General features: G+C 41.9%; 1 protein-coding gene across 1 annotated transcript in view; it reads right to left on the bottom strand.

Annotated features, from left to right (window-relative positions):
• The window catches only part of ERICH6 (glutamate rich 6), a 38,438-nt gene extending 25,971 nt beyond the window's left edge, over positions 1–12,467 (bottom strand). The window contains exons 1-5 of the mRNA XM_003925040.3: positions 11,999–12,467; positions 10,637–10,694; positions 7,261–7,356; positions 6,161–6,171; positions 108–149 (exon numbers count right to left, since the gene is read on the bottom strand). Coding sequence (XP_003925089.1) covers positions 108–149; positions 6,161–6,171; positions 7,261–7,356; positions 10,637–10,694; positions 11,999–12,413 — 622 coding nt within the window. The 5' untranslated portion in view covers positions 12,414–12,467. The remainder of the gene's footprint in view (positions 1–107; positions 150–6,160; positions 6,172–7,260; positions 7,357–10,636; positions 10,695–11,998) is intronic.
• Between the last annotated feature and the right edge of the window lie 424 nt (positions 12,468–12,891).

Raw genomic sequence — 12,891 nt, forward strand, 5'->3', positions numbered from 1 at the left:
AGGTGAGTCATTTTTCAAAGCGGATGGGCTCTGTGTGAGTTAAGGTGGTTCCCTACTGGTGGTTTACCTTTGCCAGCAAAAGGAGATGACGCCAAACCTGTATTTACCTCTTAACTTAGATGCCAGAGACTCAGGTTCAGTTTTCTTCCCTGTCAAAACAGTGTACATGTGTCATCAATCTGACAAAGTAGAAAAGAAGCTGAATATAAAAGAAAGTGCATCTCTTGGAAAAATAAGCACCCTTACTATGTTTCTTTTATCTTTTAAACTTTTGCCCCTTTTCCCAAATAACATTTTGTCAACAATAAGGAAGAACAAAGGAAAGTAAGCATTCTATATATCACAGTTTAAAATGTTTCACCTTCCTTTCTAGCCTTGGAATACGGTAGTCCCCCTTGATCTGCAGGGGAAACATTCCAATATCCTGAGTGGATGCCTGAAAGTTCAGGTAGTACCAAACCCTACTATGCACAACTTTCTTTTCCCTTCACAATTTTGCAGATAGATGATTCATCCTTACCATGTGTCTTAGCAACCTCAGCCTACTATTTTTTTTTTCAATGAAGTCAATAACTTTTACCTTTTCACTTAAAGGACACACTTTATAAATTCTCTTTGGCATATCCAAATTGCCAACATCACTTCTCTTGAGCTTTGGGGCCATTATTAAGAAACTGAGTGGCTCATGCCTGTAATCCCAGCACTTTGGGAGGCCAAGGTGAGTGGATCACTTGGGGTCAGGAGTTCCAGACCAGCCTGGGCAACATGGCGAAACCCTATGTCTACTAAAAATACAAAAAATAGCCAGGCGTGGTGGTGGGCACCTGTAGAACCAGGGAGGCAGAGGTTGCAGTGAGCCGAGATCATGTCATTGCACTCCTACGTGGGCTACTGAGTGAGAGTCTGTCTCAAAATAAATAAATAAGTAAAATAAAATTTAAAAAAACTAAGGGTTACTTGAACACAGCCCTGTAATACCACTACAGTCAATCTGATCATCAGAAGGCTGCGAAGTGAGTCCAACAGACAAAGAGATGATTCATGTCCCAGGCAGGACAGAGTGGAATGGTGAGAGATTTCATCACTCTACACAGAATATCATGCAATTTACAACATATGTGTTGATTATTTCTGAAATTTCCCTTTTCAGACTGCAGGTAGCTGAAACCACAGAAAATGAAATTGTAGATAAGAGGGGACTATTGTGCTACACAGATTAATATTTTCCTCGGTTATAACTATGCTTTGCATACCCTTTTGTTTTCTGCTTCTTTTAAGTACCATCAATCTACTTTATGTCTGTTATCCTTGGTGAGATTTTTCAGGTAGGAGGGTGCTGAGGGTTATAGTTCAAGATAGTGAAGTAAACCACCGGGATTACTCTATGTAGATTCCAGAGCAGCACTGGAAATGGGGAAGAAGGCCATCCACAAATCAGCAACTTTGAGTAAATGTCTAGAAGATTTAAAGCAGACAGGATTGTGATGACGAAAAACCAATCAGAGCAACCTACAATGGGACAGAGGCAAAGGGAAGAGGCTATTAAAATGCAAGGGACTTATTTTCTCAGCAATGCCAGGACAGCAAGGGCTGTTAGGGCTGCTGTTGGAAACAGATAGGCTTCAGAAGTTGATCTAGGCTAGGCGTGGTTGCTCATGCCTGTAATCCCAGAACTCTGGGAGGCCAAGGTGGGAGGATTACTTGAGTTCAGGAGTTTGAGACCAGCCTTGGCAAAATACTGAGACTCTGTCTCTGTGAAAAACTTTAAAAAATTTAGCCGGTTGTGGTGGTGGATGCCTGTGGTCCCAGCTACTGGGGCTGAGGTGGGAGGATCGCTTGAGCAGGAGGTTGAGGCTGCAGTGAGCTGAGATCACGCCTTTGCACTCAAGTCTGGGTGGCAGAGCAAGACCTTGTCTCAGAAAGTAAGTAAATAAGGCCGAGCACGGTGGCTCATGCCTGTAATCCCAGCACTTTGGGAGGCCGAGGCGGGTGGATCACGAGGTCAAGAGATCAAGACCATTCTGGTCAACATGGTGAAACCCCGTCTCTACTAAAAATACAAAAATTAGCTGGGCATGTTGGTGCACGCCTGTAGTCCCAGCTACTCGGGAGGCTGAGGCAGGAGAATTGCTTGAACCCAGGAGGCGGAGGTTGTGGTGAGCCGAGATCGCGCCATTGCACTCCAGCCTGGGTAACAAGAGCGAAACTCCGTCTCAAAAAAAAAAAGTAAGTAAATAAATAATTTAAAAAATTTTAAAGAAGTTGATCTATTTTGGGGAGGTGGAGGGCAATGTGGATCATCTGAAAAAATTTTAAAAATGTTTTAGGCATCCTTATTTAACAGAAATGCCAGCACAGATATTTAAAAAAAATTAATGCACAAAGATTTTCATTAATGCATTATTTGTTATAGGGAAGAGCTCAAAACAAACAAACAAACAAAAAAAACAGAAGACAAGAACAACCCTGATATGTCTAGCATTACATAAGTCACAGTAACTGTATATGAGGAAATATCATGGAGTAATTTCAAAGAATTAGGTCAGTCATTCCTGATATGGAAAGATGTCCATGATACACTGCTGTCTTAGTTCATTTGGGCTATTAACAAAATACCCTAAACTGGGTAGCTTACCTGAAAGAAAAATATCTTGCGGCGCCAAAAATCACTAAGCTAAGGGGAAAAGTCAAGCTGGGAACCACTTAGGGCAAACCTGCCTCCCATTCTATTCAATGTCACCCCTGTGCTCACCGAGATAAAGGCATATTTGATGGCCTCCTTTGGAGAGGCTAAACAGAAACTCAAAAGAATGCAGCCATTTGTCTCTTATCAACCTGTCACCTAGAAGCCACCTCCCTGCTTTGAGGTGTCCTGCCTTTCCAGAAGAAACCAGTGTTCACCTGACATATGTTGATTGAGGTCTCCTGTATCCCTAAAAGGTATAAAACCAAACTGTGGTCCTACCACCTTGGGCACATGTCACCAGGATCTCCTGTGGATGTTTCACAGGTGCACATCCTCAACCTTGCTAAAATAAACTTTCTAAATTAACTGAGACCTGTCTCAGATTTTCAGGGTTCACACTTTGGTAACCATAGAGGGATTCTGAGTGGAGTTTCCTCTGACATTTGACAAATCTCTTATCAGTGCTTGGTACTAGCTTGAGCTATCTTTATGGCTCAAACCAGTAGGATAATTTGCTGAGGCCTGGAAGCACCCTCTCCAGAGAATCCCTGATCTAAAGTTTATTTTGCTCTACAACTTCTTATTTTTTGAAGTTTTACTGGCTTCCAACATAAGGCAGGCAATTTTTTCCCATTTCTATGACAATGGAAGGGAGGTAACTCTTTTACAGAGTTTGAGCTTGCTTCCAACAGGAAAGATGAGATTTTTTTTCCCTGCTCCTTGGATGATAGCCGGCAGTCTTCAGCCTGAGACCCATCCCTAGGTAAGTAACTGAATTGGGTTTTGTCTTGGCTAAAGGTAATGTTAACAACCAGCTGGTCTTACTTTCTCCTTACCACTAGAGTACTCAGTAATCATATAAGCTGTGCGATAATCGTTTTGCTGACTGTTTTTTTGTTGTCGTTTGTTTTTGTTTCTTGCTTTTTCCCATTGGGTTTGACCAATTCTATCTGACTTGGATCAAACTGAAAAGAAAGTTCCAAGTTACAGGAAATGAGGCCTCTGAAGTGGCTAATTTGCCACTGGGGGTGAAAAAAGGTGCATGGCTGGGGGAGAAAAATGGCCAGCAAAAGGGTGGGGGGGGAGGAGGGGGAAGGAAACATTTTTGATTTTGACTCCCTAAGGGGATTTATTTACATAACCAGGCCACCTTTTTGCTAGCCAGGCCAAACTGAAAGCCCTGGTTGTTGCCCCGTGCTGCAGTTCCATAGCTAAAGTTCTGCCTTCTTTTTTCCACCGCAACAGCCTGGGTTTTGGTTCCTAAATCAAGCCCTTTCTGGTTTGATACTTAGTACTTCTGAAACAACAGCAATTTGTCCTAGCTGAAATACAGTGATGAGATTTAAAAAAAAATTTTTTTAAAGCTCAATGGTTAAAATCAGCTAACATCCAAAATGTGTGTGTGTATGTGTGTATTTAAAAGGCCTTCAAGTTTTTTTCTTTTCTCTTCTAGAATCTTGTTCCTTTTTTTGAGCAAAAGTTTTTTTCCCTCTCAGTTGACTGAATTCTGTTTTCTTTTGCTGTCTCCCCTTTCTCTTGCACCCTCTGCTGCATGAGGAAACTAACATAGTTTATAATAGCCTGGGATTCCTTAACGAAAACGGAGAAGGTACCAGACTCCCTTTGAAGAAGAAACCTGTTTTTCCTTATGGAACACACATGAAATGTATATACAATATATATGTGATAATTTAGTATAGGATAAAGACACCATTTCAAAGCAGAGTGGAAGGGTTGGACTGCTTAAGGAGTAGTATGGGGACAAAGGTTGGGAGGAAAAAAGCATGGCTATTTTCTCAAGCCATTCACAAAAATAAAGTCCATATTGATTAAGGTGCTAAAGGGAAATAGTAAAATTCTACAAGTTTTAGATGAAAATGTAGGAAAATATACATATAACCTTGAATTAGGGAAATACTTTTTAAATCACAAAATGTGAGAATCAGAAGGAAAAGGTTTACTTACATCAAATTTAAAAGTATATATAGGCCGGGCACAGTGGCTCAAGCCTGTAATCCCAGCACTTTGGGAGGCCGAGGCGGGTGGATCACAAGGTCAAGAGATCGAGACCATCCTGGTCAACAAGGTGAAACCCTGTCTCTACTAAAAATACAAAAATTAGCTGGGCATGGTGGCACGTGCCTGTAATCCCAGCTACTCAGGAGGCTGAGGCAGGAGAATTGCCTGAACCCAGGAGGTGGAGGTTGCGGTGAGCCAAGATCGCGCCATTGCACTCCAGCCTGGGTAACGAGAGCGAAACTCCGTCTCAAAAAAAAAAAAAAAAATTATATATAACAAAAAATGACCACAAGCAAATGCAAAAGACAAACTAAGAGGAGCAATCTGCAACATATGCAACATTCAAAGAAGTATTACAGATATGTAAAGAGCTGCCAAAAAATAAAGAAAGAAAAGACAAGCCAATGGAAAAATGGGCAAAAGATATGAACACTTTTGCTTAATTCAAAGAAGATATTCAGATGACCAAAAAATGTATATTGGTATCAAGATGCTCAACCTCAGCAATAATCAGAATAATTAAGAAATATAATAATAATCATTTCCACCTACCAGACTATCAAAAATTTAAAAGAATGACAATATAAAATATGGGAAAGGGTAGGAAAAGGGTAGTCTCAACAACCCTTTTGATGGAAGCATACATTGGGTCAGCTCTTTAGGAAGGTGATGATTAAAATGTGTAACTATTTGCTCAACAATACCACTTTCTTGGCATCTGTCTTAGAGCAATATTTGGGTGTGTAAACAGAGAGGAGGCAGCTTACTGTAACACTTGTGAATATCTAGAAGAAACTTTACCCATCAGTTGGGGAATCTTTAAATAAATAATTGTACATCTATACTATGTACTATTACATGACAATTACAAAGAATTTTTACCTGTATTTGCTGGTAAAAATTTTCAACGCATATTAAGTGAAAAAGCAACTAGAATAATATATTCAGCGTGCTACCATTCATGTAAATAACAACAGCAAACAAAAGGGGCCACACTACTGTACTTTTATATGGATGTAAAAGCCTAGGAAAGGATTTGGAAAGATACACCAACATGATAATAGTGGTGACACCTAAAATTGAGGGTAATAGTCAAAAGAAACTATTGTTTGATTTGTATCTTTTGACTTTTTAAAAGTAAGACTGTGTTGATGTTTTAGTTACACCATTGTGCCATTAAAAGTTTAGTAATGGGGACTGTGGAGCATGATTCCGTTTCTATTCTACATTTAGTTTACTGTCTTTTGATCCTACTCCAATCAGGCTTTTATCCCCATAGTTACACTAAAGCTGGTCTTACCCACATCACCAATGACTTCCACGTGCTAGATCTAGTAGTTAGTGCTCAGCCCTCATCTTCCTAACCTCTGAGTACCATTTGAACCTGTTGATCATTATGCCTCCTTGAAACTTTATTGGTATGTAGAACACTTCCTGGTTTTTCTTCTCCCTCACTGGATGCTTTTCTTTAATTTCTTCCTCCTGTCCCCAACTTAATAATGGAGTGTTCTGGGCTCAGTCTCCGGGTTCTTGCCCTCATGTTTTCTCCACAGCCAGCAGTCATTAAAAATACCAATTGGATTGTATCACTTCTCTGCACAAATTGTCCAGCAGCTTCCCACCTCGCTCCCACTGGGAAAGATCTGGTCCTCAGATCTCTCTAACCTCATCCCCTAAGACTCTCCTCCTTGCTTGCTTGCTCTATGGCCGCCACACTGGCCTCTTGTTCTAGAAAGAGGCACTTGCTACGGAACACCTTTCCTGTGAGACTGTCCTGGCTCCTTCTCTCCCCTCCTGTAGGTCTTTGCTCAGATACCTCAGGTTCTCAGGAAAGATTTCTCTGGGCACCCTGTATAAGCTTGCACCCCACCCCCAACCCTCGACACTTTCCAGCCCCTTCCCTGCTTTACTTTGCTCCTTGGCACTGACATCATCTAATGTTTTATATATTTACTGATTTATTCTATATATCATTGCTCTTACCATCACCTCCACTTCCCACACTTTAATAACACTGAGACGGGGGATTTGTTTTTTTCACTGCCGATTCCCTATTTCAGGCTAGGCCTATGATAGGTGCTTGGCAAACCGTAAGTGTTCAGTAAGCATCTGATGAATAAATTACATAACATAAAATGTGAATATAAAGCTGAAAGGAAATACACTGGAAAAGTTAAAATTTTAATTATTACATTATCTACTTGTCAGTGGCTTGACATATAAAAAGTGTGCATGTTACTTTTATAATAAAAAATAAAGATATGTATCAAAAATACAATGGCAGATTATTTCTTGATGTGAACATAATTGCTACCGTTTCTTGAATACTGAAAATATTTAATCTTGTTTTGATCTTCATAAGAATCCTGTGACAGTATGCCTATTACCAAGGGATGAAGAAAGTAAGACTCAAAGAGGGTAAGCAACTTGCCCAACATCACAAGGTTAGTATGTGTTGGGGCCAGGATTCAAATCCGGCTCTACTGGCCTTCTACACCTGTGTTATTTCCAATAGGCAATCCTTCCTCCCAGCAAAAGCTAAGAAGTCAAACTACTCACTCGATTGCGCTTTATCAGACAAATCTCGAAGCCAGCTTTCTTCTGTTTGTACTGATATTGGAATTCCTGAAGACAAATTGTGATTCATATTTCTGAAATTCAGACCAAAATGTTAGGTTTGAGTAGACCTATATAGTTGTCAGCAGGTCTTCTAAATATAGAACATTAAAAAATCAAATAATTAAGGCACATAGAAAATACTGACTCTATTTTCTTTGAAATATTTTCTTCCATTATTTTCAGTAAACTTAAACACTGTGTTTGTATCAGATCTTTTTTGGGGGGATGAGGTGGGAGGATAGCTTGAGCACAGGAGTTCGATACTGGCCTGGGCAGCATGGTGAGATACTGTCACTACAGAAAAAATTTAAAAATTAGCCAGGTGTTGTGTTCTGTGCCTGCAGCCCCAGCTATTTGGGAGGTTGAGGCAGGAGGATGGCTTGAGCCCAGCAGGTAGAGGCTGTAGTAAGCCATGATCCTGCCATTGCACTCCAGCTTGGTAGATAGAGCAAGGCTTTATCTCAAAAACAAACAAACAAATAACCACAACCGTACACCGAAGCATCCTTGTCCTAACTCTAGTAATAGTAGGATTACCCAGCTTGACTCTTCCCTGCCCAGACACTCCACAGGAAGTGACACTGTTATGCCCCACCCACCTGCACAAAAATCATGACGGACTCTCCCATGCAAGGTCTGTCAGAAAACAGAACTACTAAGCTAGGGAAGGATTCCATTCTAGCTACTTACCAGGCTTTCATTTATAAATACAAATGGGCAACGAATGATTACCAGTCACTTAAGAAAAATCAGTAACACTGAAGAGAAAAAGCAAGAGAAATAAACAGAACAACTGACTTTGAAAAAATAATACAAAGGAGAACTTTAATATATTAAAACAGTACCCTCAAAGAGATTTTCAAAAATACAAAAAAGAACCAAATTCTTTTGAAAAGCAACAATCAGAGAACAAGCACTGGTTCTTGAAAATGATAAGTGTGAATTCCCCAATAAAAAAATTCTGTACAAGGGCTGTATAGTAGCATGCAAAAAACTTCAAAAATCTGGAAGATACTGAAAATACAAAGGAAACGTTATTAAAGATGGAGGATCTACCTAAGAGGTTCAACAGCATCTAGGAGGAGCTCTGAAGAAAAGGGGAGAAAGTAATCATGTATCAGAATGGTCTGAGGATAAGACTGGTGAAGCAGTATTGGCTACTAGGAGGCAATGAAGCAGTGTCTTCAGAGCTCTGAGGGAAAATGGTTTCAAATCGCTTCTTTTATGCCAGGTTTTATAATTAACAAAGTATGAGGACAAAATGAAGACATTTCGAGATAGGCAAGAACTCAGAAATTTGACTATTCCATGAGACCTATATAAAAAATTCACCTGACGAGTTTCTCCAGCAAAAGGAAAAGGAACGAAAGAAAGAAGGCAATACGGGAACCAAGAAAGTGTGGCTGGTGAGCTAACCCAGAAAAACTGTAGACAGAACAACGGAGAATCAAAAAGTTTATTGTTTAAATTTTTATTTATCTTCTTGAGACGAAGTCTCATTCTGTCTCCAGGCTGGAGTGCAGTGGCGATCTCGGCTCACTGCATCCTCTATCTCTTGGGTTCAAGCAATTCTCCTGCTTCAGCCTCCTGAGTAGCTGAAACTACAGGCACTTGCCCCCATGCCTGGCTAATTTTTGTATTTTTAGTAGAGACGGGATTTCACTATGTTGGCCAGGCTGGTCTTCAATTTCTGACCACATGATCCGCCCGCCTTAGTCTCCCAAAGTGCTGGGATTACAGGCGTCAGCTACCGAGCCCAGCAAAAAGTTTAACAAGTTTTACAGACATAGGATTATATTTTCTTGTCCATGGATTCAATCACATTATTGGTTTGTTAACATGGAAGTATGAGTCTTGTTTATTGGTTTTTAATTTTTAGAATCAACCAATACCCAGAGCACTTTAATTATAATTAACAAACCATAATACAAGCATAATAAAGCTTGGCAAAGTAAACAAATTTATGTAAATATATTACATTTTAATATAATTTATGTATCATATATAGTTTGTTAATTGAGAAAAAAGAGAAGAGAGATGGAAGGAGGCAGTGCATAAATACATTAATTTTTCATAATAGTCAATGATACTAAAATTGATCAATCAAGAAGTAGAAGTTTAAATATCCTGAAGTCCTGGCCGGGCGCGGTGGCTCAAGCCTGTAATCCCAGCACTTTGGGAGGCCGAGGCGGGTGGATCACGAGGTCAAGAGATCGAGACCATCCTGGTCAACATGGTGAAACCCCGTCTCTACTAAAAATACAAAAAATTAGCTGGGCATGGTGGTGCGTGCCTGTAATCCCAGCTACTCAGGAGGCTGAGGCAGGAGAATTGCCTGAACCCAGGAGGCGGAGGTTGCGGTGAGCCGAGATCGCGCCATTGCACTCCAGCCTGGGTAACAAGAGCGAAACTGCGTCTCAAAAAAAAAATATATATATATATATATATATATATATATATATATATATATATCCTGAAGTCCTAAATGTTAGAAAAACTAAAAATAATATAACTACCAAAGTGGAGAGGTGGGAATTCAATACATAGGTCAGAAATTGATAAACCAAGAAATAAAAATGTTATTTAAAATTATAATGGAAACAAAGCTGAAGGTAAGTGGGACTAGGGGTGAAGAAAGGCATGGAGATTTTCACTTTTATACCTTTGTACAGTTTGATTTTTTTTTTTAACCAGGTGGATACATTATCTTTATTACAAATTGAATTAAGCTTAAAACATGTAAGTGGAACAGAACAATTCTCCTTAAATGTAAGAATTTAAAAGTTGTTTACAAAAGCAAAGTTAGGTTAACTAGTAATTCAAGATCATGGATTTAGGTTTGGTGTGAGATTTCAGGGAATATTTATAAAGATGTTCCAGATTTTTGTTATCGTATTATTATAGTCAAAGTGCTTGAAGGCTAGTATCAATAACAGGAAAAAAGAGAGAGGAAAAAGGAAAGGCCATTATTTCCCTTTCACAAAAGGTGTCCCTGATCACTCTTGCATTTAGCCAATAAAAGCCTGTGTTCTAAACTCTCAAGCACTTAACGGTTGTACACCTGGCACATATATTTATTCTTTCATGTTACATCGATAAGTAGACATGTAATCTCTAGAGCTAGAAGTTGGGGATAGGTAGGAACCATTATCTCTTCCAAAGTGTCTGCCAGTGTATATTTAAAAAAAAAAAAACTTTTTTTGAATAAGTCTTACATGCCCTGGATTATTTTACTTATCTTCCTAACATGTTTGTGCGCAAGGTAAACATTATTGGGTTCAAAAAATACGACATTTGTAAACATTTTCTTACCTATCTATACCCATTTCAGACATGTCTTTCCTAAACGTCTGAAATATTTTAGGGAAACCTGTTGAATGAATGAAACATTTAAAAATTAGCTACTCCCTCTAAATCAAAAGGGCAATTTTGCCCCCCAGGAACACATGGCAATGTCAGGAGCCATTTTTGATCGTCGCAAGGATGTGTACTTTGAGCATACCAAGGGTAGAGGACAGGGGTGCTGCTAAACGTCCTATAACTCGCAGGAAAGTCCCCAATCCTCCTCAACAAAGAATTATTCAGACCCAAATGTCAATACTAGAGTTTGAGAAACCCACTCTAAACGACTTCTCTTCCTTATTTTTTTTCAAGGAAGTGACTAGAGTGGCTTCAGTACAGGATGTTAAACACAAAAGAGAGTTGTGTTTTTTTGCAGAACTGTTTTAGTAATACAGCACCCTTAAGGCACTTCTCTGGAAATAACACGAGTGTGTGTGGTGGGGGGAGGGGCGAGGGGGGGAGGGGAGGGGAGAGAGGGAGAGATGTCGCGGTGTGAACGCACGCGAAAGCGTTATAAAAATGAGCACTCCCAAGCCGGGCGCGGTGGCTCAAGTCTGTAATCCCAGCACTTTGGGAGGCCGAGGCGGGTGGATCACGAGGTCAAGAGATCGAGACCATCCAGGTCAACAAGGTGAAACCCCGTCTCTACTAAAAATACAAAAAATTAGCTGAGCATGGTGGCACATGCCTGTAATCCCAGCTACTCAGGAGGCTGAGGCAGGAGAATTGCCTGAACCCAGGAGGCGGAGGTTGCGGTGAGCCGAGATCGCGCCATTGCACTCCAGCCTGGGTAACAAGAGCGAAACTCCGTCTCAAAAAAAAAAAAAAAAAAAAAAAATGAGCACTCCCAGTAGCCTGGGCAACAAGAGACCCTGTCTCAACAACAACAACAGCAACAACGACGACAACAAACAACAAATTAGCCAGGCGTGGTGGTATGTGCCTGTAGTTCCAGCTACTCGGGAGGCTGTGGTGGGAGGCTTGAGCCCAGGAGGTCGAGGCTGCAGCCACTGCACTTCAGCTTGGGCGACAGAGCCAGACTGAGCCTCAAAAAACAAAACAAACAAAAAAAACAAATGAGCACTCCATACAGCAATGCCCAAGTTCGACTTTTACAGTGTTTCGTCTATATCCTAAATCTCGCATCATCACAACAGCTCAGCCGAGTTCAGCGCCTCTGACAAGAGCGTGAGAGAGCCTAGGTGTGTGGAGTGGTGCCTGCATCTAAAATCAGGCCTGAAACGCAGGTCAACGAAGGCACAGGAGTGGGTGGACCAGATTCCCCGTGAGCGCTAGGAAGCCCTCGAGGAAGGGGTGGGCCGGGGGCGGTACTTTTATGGGAGGAAGCGCTGGAGGGCAGGCTCGCGCTCGGCGTTTCGGTGCTGGTCGCGCTGAGGCTGGGCTCGGGCGTCGAGCTCAGGCTAGGGCTGACGATGCTGGCCAAGCGGGAACGCACGTCTGGGAAGTCCTCGTCGTCACCAATGTCCACGACCTTCCAGAGGTACTCATCGCTGAACGTCTCCGGGGCCTCCAACTCCTGCTCTTCCGCCACCAACTCCTCCCCTTCTTCCTCCTCTTCCTCCTCCTCCTCTTCCTCCACGTCTTCGACTTCCTCCTTTTCCTCCTCCTCCTCCACTTCTTCTACCTCCTCCTCCACCTCCTCCTCCTCTGACCCCTCCTCTGATTCCTTCTGGTCATTCTCCTCCCTCGGGTCTCCGAAGCCGCTAGGCGAGCTCAAGTGAGCCATGGCTGGCGGGAGGCGGGATTACAGCCAGCTGCGTGGCTGCCGCCCCGTGCGCTCCCGCGGGCGCGCGCCGCTGTTGTGCGTTGGTCTCCCCGGGCAACTGCCTGTCCCGCGCCCCCGAGCCTCCCGGATTTAAAGCGGCAGGACCCGGTTAGCTGTGTGGAATGTGGTGCGGGGGGCCGGCGGGGGCCACCGCAAGCTTCTTTCTGTCCCTGCTTTCCAGCGTCTCTGACGCCCCTGGCAGCCTGCGGCGAAACCACCTTTTCTTTCTTCGTCTCCCAGTCTTTTTTTTTTTTTTTTTTAAACTGGGGTGGCGGAATTGCTTCTAGCGACGGACACCCACAGTGCCACTTGGAATGGCGGATGCTGGAGTCTGGTTTTTGAGTGGTCAGATGCTTGCTGGAACCTCCAGTGAAACTTTGTTTACAAAATCAGGCGTCAGCGTCGTTTGCGTATTTTAAAAAGTTGTCTTAAAGATTAA

Source organism: Saimiri boliviensis, chromosome 9 (assembly GCF_048565385.1).
Source record: "Saimiri boliviensis isolate mSaiBol1 chromosome 9, mSaiBol1.pri, whole genome shotgun sequence".
Taxonomy (NCBI): domain Eukaryota; kingdom Metazoa; phylum Chordata; class Mammalia; order Primates; family Cebidae; genus Saimiri; species Saimiri boliviensis.